A 16,601-nucleotide genomic window follows, 5' to 3' on the forward strand; every position below is an offset into this window, starting at 1 on the left:
TGGGTTGATTTTTGGGCTGATTTTGGTGTTGTTTTGGGCTGATTTTTGGGGTGATTTTGGGGTTGATTTTGGGCTGATTTTTGGGCTGATTTTGGGTTGATTTTGGGCTGATTTTTGGGCTGATTTTGGGTTGTTTTGGGCTGATTTTTGGGGTGATTTTGGGTTGTTTTGGGCTGATTTTGGGGCTGATTTTAACCCCGTTTTTGGTGTTACTTTGGGGTGATTTTTGGGGTGATTTTGGTGTAATTTAGGTCGTTTTTGGGTGATTTTAACCCCGTTTTCTCTCCCCCAGTTGGGTGGGGGAGGGGCGCCGGTGCCCCCCCTCCCCGGTGGCCGCCAGGCCCCCTGTTTGGCCCCCGGGGCCCCCAGGCCCCCAAACCCACCCCCCCGTCATCCAGGCGGCCCCACCGTCTCGCCCCTCCCCACGGCGGCCCCCGGTGAGAGCTCACCCCTCCCCCACCCCCCGTGTGACCTTTGACCCCCAAAACCACCCCTGATGTGACCCCCAAAATGTGTCCTGAAGGGACCCCAAATTTGTCCTTAAATGACCTGAAATGTGGCCCCAAATGTGTCTGTAAATGACCCCAAAGTGACCCTAAATGTCTCCTTAAATGACCCCAAAAGTGACCCCAAAGTGTCCCCAAATGTGTCCTTGAATGTCCCCAAAAATGACCCCCTAATGGCCCCAAATGTGTCCTTAAATGACCCCAAGTGTAGCCTCAGAATGTCCCCAAAGTGTCCCCAAATTTGTCTTTAAATATGCCCAAAAATGACCCCCCCAAAGTCCCCAAATGTGTCCCCAAATGTGTCCTTAAATGACCCCAAATGTCCCTAAATGTCCCCCAAATGTCCCCAAAGTGTCTTCAAATGTCCCCAAATGTGTCCCCAAAATGTCCCCAACTTTGTCCCCAAATGTGTCCTTAAATGACCCCAAATGTGGCCTCAAAGTGTCCCCAAATGTGTCCATAAACGACCCCAAACATGACCCAAATGTGGCCCCAAATGTGTCTGTAAATGACCCCAAATGTGGTCTCAAATTTGTCCTTAAATGACCCCAAATATGGCCCCCAAATGTCTCCAAATGTGTCCTTAAATGACCCCAAAAATGACCCCCAAATGTCTCCAAATGTGTCCTTAAATGACCCTAAATGTGGCCCCAAAGTGTCCCCAAATGTGTCCTTGAATGACCCCGAAAGTGACCCCAAAATGTCCCCAAATGTGGCCCCAAATGTGTCCTTGAATGACCCCAAGTGTGGCCCCAAATGTGTCCTTAAATGACCCCAAAAGTGACCCCAAAATGTCCCCAAAGTATCCCCAGATTTGTCCTTAAATGACCCCAAATGTGGCCCCAAAATGTCCCCAAAGTGTCCTCAAATTTTTCTTTAAATGACACCAAATGTGGCCCCAGAGTGTCCCCAAATTTGTCCTTAAACGACCCCAAATGTGACCCCCAAATGTGTCCTTAAATGACCCAAAATGTGGCCCCAAAATGTCCCCAAAGTGTCCCCAAATGTGTCCTCAAATGACCCATAAATGCGACCCCAAAATGTCCCCAAATGTGGCCCCAAATGTGTCCTTAAATGACCCCAAATGTGGCCCCAAATGTGTTTTTAAATGACCCCAAATATGGTCCCAAAATGTCCCCAAATGTGGCCCCAAATGTGTCCTTAAATGACCCCAAATGTGACTCCAGAATGTCCCCAAAGTGTCCCCAAATTTGTCCTTAAATGACCCCAAAAGTGACCCCCAAACATGGCCCCAAAATGTCCCCAAATGTGGCCCCAAATGTGTCCTTAAATGACCCCAAACGTGGCCCCAAAATTGTCCCCAAATGTGGCCCCAAATGTGTCCTTAAATGACCCCAAAAATGACTCCTTGAAGTCCCCCAAGTGTCCCTAAATGTGGCCTCAAATGACCCCAGATCTGTTCCCAAAATTGTCCCCAAAGTGTCCCCAAATTTGTCTTTAAATGACCCCAAAAATGTCTCCTTAAAGTCCCCAAAGTGTCCCCAAATGTGGCCCCAAAGTGTCCTTAAATGTCCCCCCAAAATTGCCCCCAAGTGTGTCCTTAAATGACCCCAAAAGTGACCCCTCTGATGTGTCCCCAAATGTTCTAAAATCCCCCCAAATGTCCCCAAATGTGTCCTTAAATGTCCCCAAAATGTCCCCAAATGTTCTAAAAACCCCCTAAATGACCCCAAAAATGTCCCCAAATGTGACCCCAAAATGTCCCCAAATGTCCCCAAAATGCCCCCAAATGTCCCCAAAGTGTCCCCAATGTCCCCACCCCCCAAATGTCCCCAGATGTCCCCAAATGTGACCCCAAAGTGTCCCCAAATGTCCCCAAATTTGCCCCCAAATTTGTCCCCAAATGTCCTAAACCCCCCAATGTTCTAAGGCCCCTCAAATGTGACCCCAAATTTCCCCAAAGTGTCCCCAAATTTGTCCCCAAATGTCCTAAATCCCCTCCAATGTCCCAAAATGTCCCCAAAAGTGTCCCCAAAGTGTCCCCCAAATGTCCCTAAATATCCCCAAACTGTCCCCAAATGTCCTAAACCCCCTCAAATGTCCCCAAATTTGTCCCCAAATTTGTCCCCAAATGTCCTAAATCCCCTCCAATGTCCCAAAATGTCCCCAAAAGTGTCCCCAAATATCCTAAAACCCCCCCAAATGTCCCCAAAGTGTCCCCAAATGTGACCCCAAAGTGTCCCCAAATGTCCCCAAAATGTCCCCAAATGTCCTAAAACTCCCCCAGATGTCCCCAAATGCGTCCTAAACCCCCCGAAGTGTCCCCAAAGTGTCCCCAAATAAGTCTGTAAATGTCCCCACCCCCCAAATGTGACCCTAAAGTGTCCCCAAATGTCCCCACCCCCCCAAATGTCCCCAAAATGTCCCCAGAGTGTCCCCAAATTTGTCCCCAAAAGTCCCTAAACCCCCCCTAAATGTCCCCAGAGTGTCCCCAAATTTGTAACCCAAATGTCCTAAACCCCCCCTAAATGTCCCCTCCCCCAGGAGGAGACTCCGCCCCTCGGGCCCGCCCCTGGAGGAGCCCCGGATCGGGCCCTCCCTGCCGGCCCCGCCCCCACCATGGCCACGCCCCTCCGGAGCCACGCCCGGCCTCGCCCACCTGGCCCCAACGCCCCGCCCACTGCGCAGGACACGCCCCCAGGACACGCCCTTCCCGGGGCCAGAGGTGAGGGGAGGGGACAAAATGGGAGGCGCTAAATGGGAGGGGCTGGGTGGGAGGGTTAAAGGTGGGAGGGTCTGGAGTGGGTGGGGCTTCACAGAGGAGGGGCTAAAATGGGAGGGGCTAGGGTGGGCGGTTAAAGGTGGGAGGGTCTGAAGTGGGTGGGGCTAAAGTGGGAGGGGTATGGAGTGGGTGGGGCTAAAGTGGGAGGGGTTCAGGGTGGGTGGGGCTAAAGGTGGGAGGGGTCTGGAGTGGGTGGGGCCTCCCAGAGGGTGGGGCTCAGTTGGTCAGGGGCGGGGCTAAATGGGAGGGGTTCTTGGTGGGTGGGGCTTTGTTTTGGGGGTGGGGCTAAAGGGGAGGGGTCTGGAGTGGGCGGGGTCTCCCAAAGGGGTGGGGCTGCAGTGGGTGGTGGGCGGGGCCAAAGGGGCGGGGCTAAACAGGAGGGGTTTATGGTGGGCAGGACTTTGTTGGGGGTGGGGCTAAAGGTGGGAGGGGTCTGGAGTGGGTGGGGCTAAAATGGGAGGGGTTTGGGGTGGGTGGGACTTTGTTTTGAGGGCGGGGCTACAGGTGGAGTGGTGTGGCTTACAGGGGTTTGATTGACAGGTGGGTGTGGCTTAGATGTTTGACAGGTGTGGGTGTGGCTTACAGGAGTTTGATTGACAGGTGGGTGTGGCTTAGATGTTTGACAGGTGTGGGTGTGGCTTACAGGAGTTTGATTGACAGGTGGGGCCATGGCTTACAGGAGTTTGATTGACAGGTGTTGGCGTGGCTTAGATGGGTTTGATTGACGGGGTGGGCGTGGCTTACAAGGGTTTGTTTGACAGGTGTGGGCGTGGCTTAGATGTATGATTGACAGGTGTGGGCGTGGCTTGCATGGGTTTGATTGACAGGTGTGGGTGTGGCTTAGAGGTTTGATTGACAGGTGTGGGTGTGGCTTACAAGGGTTTGATTGACAGGTGTGGGCATGGCTTAGATGGTTTGATTGACATGTGTGGGCGTGGCTAATGGGTTTGATTGACAGGTGTGGGCGTGGCTTAGATGGGTTTGATTGACAGGTGAGGGCGTGGCTTAGATGTGTTTCATTGACAGGTGTGGGTGTGGCTTATATGGGTTTGATTGACAGGTGTGGGTGTGGCTTTGATTGATTGACAGGTGTGGGCGTGGCTTACAAGGGTTTGATTGACAGGTGTGGGTGTGGCTTAGATGTTTGATTGACAGGTGTGGGCGTGGCTTACATGGGTTTGATTGACAGGTGTGGGCGTGGCTTAGATGTTTGATTGACAGGTGTGGGTGTGGCTTAGATGTTTGATTGACAGGTGTGGGCGTGGCTTAGATGTTTGATTGACAGGTGTGGGCGTGGCTTACAAGGATATGATTGACCAGTGTGGCTGTGGCTTAGATGGGTTTGATTGACAGGTGGGGGCGTATCTTAGATGTTTGATTGACAGGTGGGGGTGTGGCTTAGATGTTTGATTGACAGGTGTGGGCGTGGCTTAGATGTGTGATTGACAGGTGTGGGCGTAGCTTAGATGTTTGATTGACAGGTGTGGGTGTGGCTTAGATGTTTGATTGACAGGTGTGGGCGTGGCTTAGATGTGTGATTGACAGGTGTGGGTGTGGCTTAGATGGGTTTGATTGACAGGTGGGGGCGGAGCCCGGGGCCGAGGCCAAGCGGAAGGGGCGGGGTTTGATTGATTAATTGATGGATTGATTGATTGATTGATTATTGATTGATTGATGGATGGATTGATTGATGGATGGATTGATTGATTAACAGGTGGGGGCGGAGCCAGGGGCCGAGGCCAAGCGGAAGGGTCGGGGTTTGATTGATTGAGTGTGATTGTGGTGTGGTTATTGATTATTGATTGGTTGTAGGTGAGTCAGAGGCCCGAGGACAAGCGGAAGGTCGAGGTTTGGTGAGTGGTTGAGTGTTGGTGTTGATTGTTGAGTGGTTGCTAGAGTGAGTCGAGGCCCGTAGGACAAGCGGAAGGCGGGGCTTTGATTGATTGATTGATTAGTGATTGTTGATTATTGATTGTTGATAGGTGGGAGTCAGGCCGAGGACAAGCGAAGGGACGGGGTTTGATGGATTGATTGGTGTGGTGATGGTGTGATTGATTGATTATTGATTATTGATTGATAGGCGGAGTCAGGGGCCGAGGACAAGCGGAAGGGGTGGGGTTTGATTAGTTGATTATTGATTGATTATTGATTATTGATTGATAGGTGGAGTCAGGGCCCGAGGACAAGCGGAAGGGTCGGGGTTTGATTGATTGATTTATTGATTGTGATTAGTGGTGTGGATGTGGTGTGGTGTTGATTGACTGGCAGGTGGAACCAGGGGCCGAGGCCAAGCAGAAGGGGCGGGGTTTGATTGATTGATTATTGATTATTGATTATTGATTATTGATTGATTGATAGGTGGAGTCAGGGCCCGAGGACAAGCGGAAGGGGCGGGGTTTGATTGATTGATTATTGATTATTGATTGATTGATTATTGATTGGCAGGCAGAGTCAGGGCCCGACGACAAGCGGAAGGGGCGGGGTTTGATTGATTATTGATTATTGATTATTGATTATTGATTATTGATTATTGATTGGCAGGCAGAGCCTGGGCCCGAGGACAAGCGGAAGGGGCGGGGTTTGATTGATTATTGATTATTGATTATTGATTAGTGATTATTACTGTAGGCAGAGCCTAGGGCCCGAGACAAGCGAAGGAGCGGGAGTTTGATTGTATTGGATTATTGATTATTGATTATTGATTATTGATTATTGATTATTGATTGGCAGGCAGAGCCTGGGCCCGAGGACAAGCGGAAGGGGCGGGGCGAGCGCCTCAAACGCTGCATCCGAACGGCGGCCGGGACGAGCTGGGAGGATCCCAGTCTGCTGGAGTGGGACACTGGTGGGCACTGGGAGCACTGGGAGGGCACTGGGAGGATCCCAGTCTGCTGGAGTGGGACACTGGTGGGCACTGGGAGCACTGGGAGGGCACTGGGAGCACTGGGAGGCACTGGGAGGGGATTGGGAAGCACTGGGAGGGGATTGAGGGGCACTGGGAGGATTGGGGGCACTGGGAACACTGGGAGGGGATTGGGAGGGGATTGGGAGGCACTGGGAGGGGATTGGGAAGCACTGGGAGGGGATTGGGAGGCACTGGGAGGGGATTGGGAAGCACTGGGAGGGGATTGGGGGGCACTGGGAGGGGATTGGGGGGCACTGGGAGGGATTGGGAGGCACTGGGAGGGGATTGGGAGGCACTGGGAGGCACTGGGAAGCGACTGGGAGGGGATTGGGAGGCACTGGGAGGGCACTGGGAGGGACTGGGAGGGCACTGGGAGGATCCCAGTCTGCTGGAGTGGGACACTGGTGGGCACTGGGAGCACTGGGAGGGCACTGGGAGGATCCCAGTCTGCTGGAGTGGGACACTGGTGGGCACTGGGAGCACTGGGAGGGCACTGGGAGGATCCCAGTCTGCTGGAGTGGGACACTGGTGGGCACTGGGAGCACTGGGAGGGCACTGGGAGGATCCCAGTCTGCTGGAGTGGGACACTGGTGGGCACTGGGAGCACTGGGAGGGCACTGGGAGGGCACTGGGAGGGCACTGGGAGGATCCCAGTCTGCTGGAGTGGGACACTGGTGGGCACTGGGAGCACTGGGAGGGCACTGGGAGGATCCCAGTCTGCTGGAGTGGGACACTGGTGGGCACTGGGAGCACTGGGAGGGCACTGGGAGGATCCCAGTCTGCTGGAGTGGGACACTGGTGGGCACTGGGAGGGCACTGGGAGGGCACTGGGAGGATCCCAGTCTGCTGGAGTGGGACACTGGTGGGCACTGGGAGCACTGGGAGGGCACTGGGAGGATCCCAGTCTGCTGGAGTGGGACACTGGTGGGCACTGGGAGGGCACTGGGAGGGCACTGGGAGGATCCCAGTCTGCTGGAGTGGGACACTGGTGGGCACTGGGAGCACTGGGAGGGCACTGGGAGGATCCCAGTCTGCTGGAGTGGGACACTGGTGGGCACTGGGAGCACTGGGAGGGCACTGGGAGGATCCCAGTCTGCTGGAGTGGGACACTGGTGGGCACTGGGAGCACTGGGAGGGCACTGGGAGGATCCCAGTCTGCTGGAGTGGGACACTGGTGGGCACTGGGAGCACTGGGAGGGCACTGGGAGGATCCCAGTCTGCTGGAGTGGGACACTGGTGGGCACTGGGAGCACTGGGAGGGCACTGGGAGGATCCCAGTCTGCTGGAGTGGGACACTGGTGGGCACTGGGAGCACTGGGAGGGCACTGGGAGGATCCCAGTCTGCTGGAGTGGGACACTGGTGGGCACTGGGAGCACTGGGAGGGCACTGGGAGGGCACTGGGAGGGCACTGGGAGGATCCCAGTCTGCTGGAGTGGGACACTGGTGGGCACTGGGAGCACTGGGAGGGCACTGGGAGGATCCCAGTCTGCTGGAGTGGGACACTGGTGGGCACTGGGAGGGGATTGGGAGGCACTGGGAGGATCCCAGTCTGCTGGAGTGGGACACTGGTGGGCACTGGGAGGCACTGGGAGGGCACTGGGAGGATCCCAGTCTGCTGGAGTGGGACACTGGTGGGCACTGGGAGGGCACTGGGAGGGCACTGGGAGGATCCCAGTCTGCTGGAGTGGGACACTGGTGGGCACTGGGAGCACTGGGAGGGCACTGGGAGCACTGGGAGGATCCCAGTCTGCTGGAGTGGGACACTGGTGGGCACTGGGAGCACTGGGAGGGCACTGGGAGGATCCCAGTCTGCTGGAGTGGGACACTGGTGGGCACTGGGAGCACTGGGAGGGCACTGGGAGGATCCCAGTCTGCTGGAGTGGGACACTGGTGGGCACTGGGAGCACTGGGAGGGCACTGGGAGGATCCCAGTCTGCTGGAGTGGGACACTGGTGGGCACTGGGAGGGCACTGGGAGGATCCCAGTCTGCTGGAGTGGGACACTGGTGGGCACTGGGAGCACTGGGAGGGTACTGGGAGGGCACTGGGAGGGACTGGGAGGGCACTGGTGGTGACTTTGGGGTGTCCCCCTGACCTTTGGAGTGATTTGGGTCAATTTTGGGGTGATTTGGGCTGATTCTGGGGTGATCTGGGTCGATTTTGGGGTGATTTGGGCCAGTTTTGGGGTGATTTGGGTCGATTTTGGGGTGATCTGGGCCGATTTTGGGGTGATTTGGGCTGATTTTGGAGTGATTTGGGCTCATTTTGGGGTGATCTGGGCTGATTTTGGGGTGATTTGGGTCAGTTTTGGGCTGATTTTGGCCGATTTTGGGGTGATTTGGGTCGATTTTGGGGTGATTTTGGCTGATTTTGGGGTGATTTGGGCTCATTTTGGGGTGATTTTGGCTGATTTTGGGGTGATTTGGGTCGATTTTGGGGTGATCTGGGTCGATTTTGGGGTGATTTTGGGTCAATTTTGGAGTGATCTGGGCTCATTTTGGGTTGATTTGTGTCGATTTTGGAGTGATCTGGGCTGATTTTGGGGTGATTTGGGTCAATTTTGGGGTAATTTGGGCTGATTTTGGGGTGATTTGGGGTGATTTTGGGGTGATTTGGGTCGATTTTGGGGTGTCCCCCTGACCTTTGGGGTGATTTGGGGCTGATTTTGGAGTGATTTGGGTCAATTTTGGGGTGTCCCCCTGACCTTTGGGGTGTCCCCTGACCCCAGGGTTGGTTTTTGGGGTCTCTGGGGATTTTTGGGGTCTCTGGTGATCTTTGAGATGTCCCCATGACTTGGGGGTTTCCTTGGAGTGTCCCCCTGACCTTTGGGGTGATCTGGGCTGATTTTGGGGTGATTTGGGGTGATTTTGGGGTGTCCCCCTGTTCCCATTTCCAGACGATTTTGGGATTTTCTGCAGCCACCTGGGGGTGATTTGGGGGTGACTTTTGGGGTCTCTGGTGATTTTTGGGGGGTCCCCCTGACCTCTGGGGTGTCCTTCTGACCTTTGGGGTTGATTTTGGGGCATCCCTGTGACCTTTGGGGTGTCCCCCTGACCCCAGGGCTGATTTTTGGGGTCTCTGGGGATTTTTGGGGTCTCTGATGACCTTTGAGATGTCTGCATGACTTGACGATGATTTTGGGGTGTCCCCCTGACCTTTGGGGTGATCTGGGTGGATTTTTGGGGTGATCTGGGCTGATTTTGGGGTGTCCCCATTAATGATTCCCGTATCTTTTGTGGTGACCTCGGTAACGAGGTGAACGACGAGACCCTGGGGCTGATTTTGGGGTTAATTTGGGGTGATTTGGGGTGATTTTGGGGCGTTTTTGTGCCCATTTTCCACACAATTTCCATATTTTTTGTGGATATTTTGGAAATGAGGTGAATGACGAGACCCTGGGGTGATTTTAGGGTTAATTTGGGATGTTTTTGTGCCCATTTTCCAGATGATTTCCGTATTTTCTGTGGGGATTTGGGCAATGAGGTGAATGACGAGACCCTGGGGGTGATTTTAGGGTTAATTTGGGATGTTTTTGTGCCCATTTTCCAGATGATTTCCGTATTTTCTGTGGGGATTTGGGCAATGAGGTGAATGACGAGACCCTGGGGTGATTTTAGGGTTAATTTGGGGTGTTTTTGTGCCCATTTTCCACACAATTTCCATATTTTTTGTGGAGATTTGGGCAATGAGGTGAATGACGAGACCCTGGGGTGACTTTGGGCTGATTTAGGACTGATTTTGGGATGATTTGGGCTGATTTTGGGCTGATTTTGGGATGTTTTTCTGCCCATTTTCCAGATGATTTCCGTATTTTCTGTGGACATCTTGGCAATGAGGTCAATGACGAGACCCTGGGGTGACTTTGGGGTTAATTTGGGGTGTTTTTGTGCCCATTTTCCAGATGATTTCCGTATTTTCTGCGGGGATTTGGGCAATGAGGTGAATGACGAGACCCTGGGGTGATTTTAGGGTTAATTTGGGATGGTTTTTTGCCCATTTTCCAGATGATTTCCGTATTTTCTGTGGGGATTTGGGCAATGAGGTGAATGACGAGACCCTGGACTGATTTTAGGGTTAATTTGGGGTGTTTTTGTGCCCATTTTCCAGATGATTTCCGTATTTTCTGTGGGGATTTGGGCAATGAGGTGAATGACGAGACCCTGGACTGATTTTAGGGTTAATTTGGGGTGTTTTGTAGCCCATTTTCCAGATGATTTCCGTATTTTCTGTGGGGATCTTGGCAATGAGGTCAATGACGAGACCCTGGGCTGATTTTGGGCTGATTTTAGGGTTAATTTGGGGTGTTTTTGTGCCCATTTTCCAGCTGATTTCCGTATTTTCTGCGGGGATTTGGGCAATGAGGTGAATGACGAGACCCTGGGCTGATTTTAGGGTTAATTTGGGATGTTTTTGTGCCCATTTCCCACACAATTTCCATATTTCTGTGGGGATTTGGGCAATGAGGTGAATGACGAGACCCTGGGGTGACTTTGGGCTGATTTTAGGGTTAATTTGGGGTGTTTTTGTGCCCATTTTCCAGATGATTTCCGTATTTTCTGTGGGGATTTGGGCAATGAGGTGAATGACGAGACCCTGGGGGTGATTTTAGGGTTAATTTGGGGCATTTTTTTGTCCCATTCCCAGATGATTTCCGTATTTTCTGTGGGGATTTTGTCAATGAGGTGAATGACGAGACCCTGGGCTGATTTTAGGGTTAATTTGGGGTGTTTTTGTGCCCATTTTCCAGATGATTTCCGTATTTTCTGTGGGGATTTGGGCAATGAGGTGAATGACGAGACCCTGGGCTGACTTTGGGCTGATTTTAGGGTTAATTTGGGGTGTTTTTGTCCCATTTTCCAGATGATTTCCGTATTTTCTGTGGTGATCTTGGCAATGAGGTGAATGACGAGACCCTGGGGTGATTTTAGGGTTAATTTAGGGTGTTTTTGTGCCCATTTTCCAGATGATTTCCGTATTTTCTGCGGGGATTTGGGCAATGAGGTGAATGACGAGACCCTGGGGGTGATTTTGGGGTTAATTTGGGATGATTTTTTTTCCATTTTCCACACAATTTCCGTATTTTCTGTGGGGATTTGGGCAATGAGGTGAATGACGAGACCCTGGGGTGACTTTGGGCTGATTTTAGGGTTAATTTGGGGTGTTTTTGTGCCCATTTTCAACACAATTTCCGTATTTTCTGCGGGGATTTGGGCAATGAGGTGAATGACGAGACCCTGGGGCTGATTTTAGGGTTAATTTGGGGTGTTTTTGTGCCCATTTTCCAGATGATTTCCGTATTTTCTGCGGGGATCTTGGCAATGAGGTGAATGACGAGACCCTGGGCTGATTTTAGGGTTAATTTGGGATGTTTTTGTGCCCATTTTCCACACAATTTCCATATTTTTTGTGGATATTTTGGCAATGAGGTGAATGACGAGATCCTGGGGGTGATTTTAGGGTTAATTTTGGATGTTTTTGTGCCCATTTTCCAGATGATTTCCGTATTTTCTGTGGAGATCTTGGCAATGAGGTGAATGACGAGACCCTGGGCCGCGCCTTCGGGCGCTTCCCGTCCTTCCTCAAGGCCAAAGTGATCCGGGACAAACGCTCGGGGAAGACCAAGGGCTACGGCTTCGTGTCCTTCAAGGACCCCAACGACTACGTCCGGGCCATGAGGGAGATGAACGGTGAGGTTTGAGGGGTTTTGGGTCGTTTTGGGGCATTTTGGGGTCATTTTGGGACATTTTGGAACATTTTGGGGGGATTTGGGGTCTGTGGGTTCGTGTCCTTCAAGGACCCCAACGACGACGTCCGGGCCATGAGGGAGATGAACGGTGAGAGAGGGGGTTTTTGGGCTCATTTTGGGAGTTTTGGGGTCATTTTGGGGTTTTGGGGGGGTTTGGGGTCTGTGGGTTCGTGTCCTTCAAGGACCCCAACGACGACATCGGGGCCATGAGGGAGATGAACGGTGAGACTGGGGGTTTTGGGACATTTTGGGGCATTTTGGGACATTTTGGGGGCATTTTCGGGGGTTTTGAGGGGTTTTGGGACATTTTGGGGGGGTTTTGAGGGGGTTTGGGGGGGTTTGGGGTCTGTGGGTTCGTGTCCTTCAAGGACCCCAACGACGACGTCCGGGCCATGAGGGAGATGAACGGTGAGACTGGGGCATTTTGGGGTCATTTTGGGGGACATTTTCAGGGTATTTGGGGGGTTTTGGGGTATTGGGGGTATTTGGAGATGTTTTGGGGCATTTTGGGGGCATTTTGGGGTTTTGGGGGGTTTGGGGGTTTGGGGTCTAGTGGGTTCGTGTCCTTCAAGGACCCCAACGACTGCACGTCCGGGCCATGAGGGGAGATGAACGGTGAGGTTTGAGAGGTTTTGGGGCATTTTGGGACATTTTGGAGGAATTTTGGGGACATTTTAGGGGTTGGGACATTTTGAGGTCACTTTAGGGGTTTTGGGGCATTTGGGGGTTTTTTGAGGGGTTTGGGGGGTTTAGGGTCTGTGGGTTCGTGTCCTTCAAGGACCCCAACGACGCCACGTCAGGGCCATGAGGGAGATGAACGGTGAGATTGGGGCATTTTGGGGGTTTTGGGGAGGTTTTGGGGACATTTTGGGGATTTGGAGGGGTTTTGGGGGGATTTTGGGGGTTTGGGGTCACTTTGGGGGTTTTGGGGCATTTTGGGGGATTTTGGGGTTTTGGGGTCATTTTGGGGAGGTTTGGGGTCTGTGGGTTCGTGTCCTTCAAGGACCCCCAACGACTACGTCCGGGCCATGAGGGAGATGAACGGTGAGGTTTGGGCTGTTGGGGGATTTTGGAGGGATTTTTGGGGTTTTGGGACATTTTGGGACATTTTGGGGCATTTTGGGGGGGTTTGGGGTCTGTGGGTTCGTGTCCTTCAAGGACCCCAACGACGACGTCGGGGCCATGAGGGAGATGAACGGTGAGATTGGGGGGGTTTTGGGGCATTTTGGGGGCATTTTGGGGCATTTTTGTGGGGATTTGGAGGCATTTGGGGTCACTTTGGGGGGGATTTGGGGCATTTTGGGGGATTTTGAGGGGGTTTGGGGCATTTTGGGGCATTTTGAGGGGTTTTGGGGTCATTTTGGGGTCACTTTGGGGGGTTTGGGGTCTGTGGGTTCGTGTCCTTGAAGGACCCCAACGACGACATCGAGGCCATGAGGGAGATGAACGGTGAGAGAGGGGGATTTTGGGTCGTTTTGGGGGGATTTTGGGGCATTTTGAGGGGTTTTGGGGAGTTTTGGGGTCACTTTGGGGGTTTTGGGGTCACTTTGGGGGTTTTGGGGTCACTTTGGAGGGGTTTGGGGTCTGTGGGTTCGTGTCCTTCAAGGACCCCAACGACGACGTCCGGGCCATGAGGGAGATGAACGGTGAGAGAGGGGCATTTTGGGACATTTTGGGGCATTTTGGGTCATTTTGGAGGAGTTTGGGGTCACTTTGGGGGATTTTGAGGGGGTTTGGGGGGGTTTGGGGTCTGTGGGTTCAAGGACCCCAACGACGACGTCCGGGCCATGAGGGAGATGAACGGTGAGATTGGGGCATTTTGGGTCACTTTGGGACATTTTGAGGTCACTTTTGGGGGGTTTTGGGGTCACTTTGGAGGATTTTGGGGCATTTTGGGTCATTTTGGGGGGTTTGGGGTCACTTTGAGGGATTTGGGGTCTGTGGGTTCGTGTCCTTCAAGGACCCCAACGACGACGTCCGGGCCATGAGGGAGATGAACGGTGAGATTGGAGCATTTTGGGGCATTTTGGGGGGTTTTGGGGGCATTTTGGGGTCACTTTGGGGACATTGAGGACACCCTGGGGACCCCCTGGTGACCCCTGATGACCTCTGATGACCCCTGGTGACCCCTGATGACCCCTGGGCAGGGAAAACCCTGGGGGACCCCGAGGGCATTGGGGGGATCGAGGACACCCTGGGGACACCCTGGGGACATTTGAGTGGCCCTTGGGGACATTTGGTGCCCCCTGATGACCCCTGGTGCCCCCTGGTGCCCCCTGGTGCCCCCTGGTGACCCCTGGTGACCCCTGATGACCCCTGGTGACCCCTGATGACCTCCTGATGACCCCTGATGACCCCTGGTGACCCCTGATGACTCCTGGTGACCCCTGATGACCCCTGGTGCCCCCTGGTGACCCCTGATGACCCCTGGTGACCCCTGATGACCTCCTGATGACCCCTGATGACCCCTGATGACCCCTGGTGACCCCTGATGACCCCTGGTGACCCCTGATGACCCCTGGTGACCCCTGGTGACCCCTGATGACCCCTGGTGACCCCTGATGACCTCCTGATGACCCCTGATGACCCCTGGTGACCCCTGATGACCCCTGGTGACCCCTGATGAATTTGGGTGACCCCTGATGACCCCTGGTGACCCCTGATGACCCCTGATGACCCCTGGTGACCCCTGATGAATTTGGGTGACCCCTGATGACCCCTGATGACCCCTGGTGACCCCTGGTGACTCCTGATGAATTTGGATGACCCCTGATGACCCCTGATGACCTCTGATGACCCCCTGGTGACCCCTGATGCCCCCTGGTGACCCCTGATGACCCCTGATGACCCCTGATGAATTTGGGTGACCCCTGGTGACCCCTGGTGACCCCTGATGGCCCCTGATGACTCCTGATGACCCTTGGTGACCCCTGGTGACCCCTGGTGACCCCTGATGACCCCTGGTGCCCCCTGATGACCCCTGGTGACCCCTGCTGACCCCTGCTGACCCCTGCTGACCCCTGGTGCCCCCTGATGACCCCTGATGACCCCTGATGCCCCCTGATGACCCCTGATGAATCTGGGTGACCCCTGCTGACCCCTGCTGACCCCTGATGACCCCTGGTGCCCCCTGATGACCCCTGATGACCCCTGATGACCCCTGATGACCCCTGGTGACCCCTGGTGACCCCTGATGACCCCTGATGAATTTGGGTGACCCCTGATGACCCCTGATGGCCCCTGATGACCCCTGATGAATTTGGGTGACCCCTGATGACCCCTGATGACCCCTGATGACCCCTGGTGACCCCTGGTGACCCCTGGTGACCCCTGGTGACCCCTGATGACCCCCTGATGACCCCTGATGACCCCTGATGAATTCTGGTGACCCCTGATGACCCCTGGTGACCCCTGGTGACTCCTGGTGACCCCTGATGACCCCTGATGACCCCTGATGAATTTGGGTGACCCCTGATGACCCCTGGTGACCCCTGGTGACCCCTGATGACCCCTGATGAATTTGGGTGACCCCTGGTGACCCCTGGTGACCCCTGGTGCCCCCTGATGACCCCTGATGACCCCTGGTGACCCCTGATGACCCCTGGTGACCCCTGGTGACCCCTGGTGACCCCCGGGTGACCCCTGATGACCCCTGGTGCCCCCTGATGACCCCTGATGACCCCTGCTGACCCCTGATGGTCCCTGATGACCCCTGGTGACTCCTGATGACCCCTGGTGACCCCTGATGACCCCTGATGACCCCTGATGACCCCTGCTGACCCCTGATGACCCCTGATGACCCCTGATGACCCCTGGTGACCCCTGATGACCCCTGATGACCCCTGATGACCCCTGATGACCCCTGTGACCCTAGACCCCTGGTGACCCCTGGTGACCCCCTGATGACCCCCTGGTTGAGGAAACTGGGAGACATTTGGGGATACTGGGGAGGGATCGATGGGACACTCTGGGACATCTGGTGACCCCTGATGACCCCTGATGACCCCTGGTGACCCCTGATGACCCCTGGATGACCCCTGGTGACCCCTGGTGACCCCTGATGACCCCTGGTGACCCCTGATGACCCCTGGTGACCCCTGGTGACCCCTGATGACCCCTGATGACCCCTGGTGACCCCTGGTGACCCCCTGGTTGAGGAAACTGGGAGACATTTGGGGATACTGGGGAGGGATCGAGGACACCCTGGGGACATTTGGTGACCCCTGGTGACCTCTGATGACCCCTGATGAATTTGGGTGACTCCTGATGACCCCTGGTGACCCCTGATGACCCCTGGTGACCCCTGATGACCCCTGGTGACCCCTGGCAGGTAAATACGTGGGCAGCCGGCCCATCAAGCTGCGCAAGAGCCAATGGAAGGATCGGAACCTCGAGGTCGTTCGGCGCAAGCAGCGCGAGAAGAAGAAGCTGGGCCTGAGATGACCCCCCCTGGGGGGGACTGGGAGCCACTGGGAGCCACTGGGAGGGGGTTGAGATAAACTGGGAGGGAATTGAGATAAACTGGGAGGGACTGGGAGGGACTGGGAAGGCAATAAAGGTGATTTTAGGGCTGTACCTGCTGGTGGAGTTTGTGATAGGGGGAACTGGTTTATACTGGGGGAGGGACTGGGAGGGATTGGGAGGGACTGGGAGGGACTGGGAGGCACTGGGAGGGACTGGGAGGCACTGGGAGGGACTGGG

At 54.6% G+C, this 16,601-nt stretch overlaps 1 protein-coding gene across 1 annotated transcript; it reads left to right on the top strand.

Moving 5' to 3' along the window:
- Positions 1-3,011: 3,011 nt before the first annotated feature.
- RBM42 (RNA binding motif protein 42) lies at positions 3,012-16,381 on the top strand (the record flags this gene model as incomplete). Its single annotated transcript, XM_050340670.1, has 6 exons — positions 3,012-3,192; positions 5,413-5,445; positions 6,013-6,094; positions 10,056-10,093; positions 11,685-11,841; positions 16,231-16,381. Coding segments are annotated over 6 exons (604 nt in total), but the record flags the coding sequence as incomplete, so codon positions are not given.
- Positions 16,382-16,601: the final 220 nt, after the last annotated feature.

The sequence above is a fragment of the Myiozetetes cayanensis genome, unplaced genomic scaffold, assembly GCF_022539395.1.
Source record: "Myiozetetes cayanensis isolate MyiCay16 unplaced genomic scaffold, myiCay2020 scf913, whole genome shotgun sequence".
Lineage (NCBI taxonomy): Eukaryota > Metazoa > Chordata > Aves > Passeriformes > Tyrannidae > Myiozetetes > Myiozetetes cayanensis.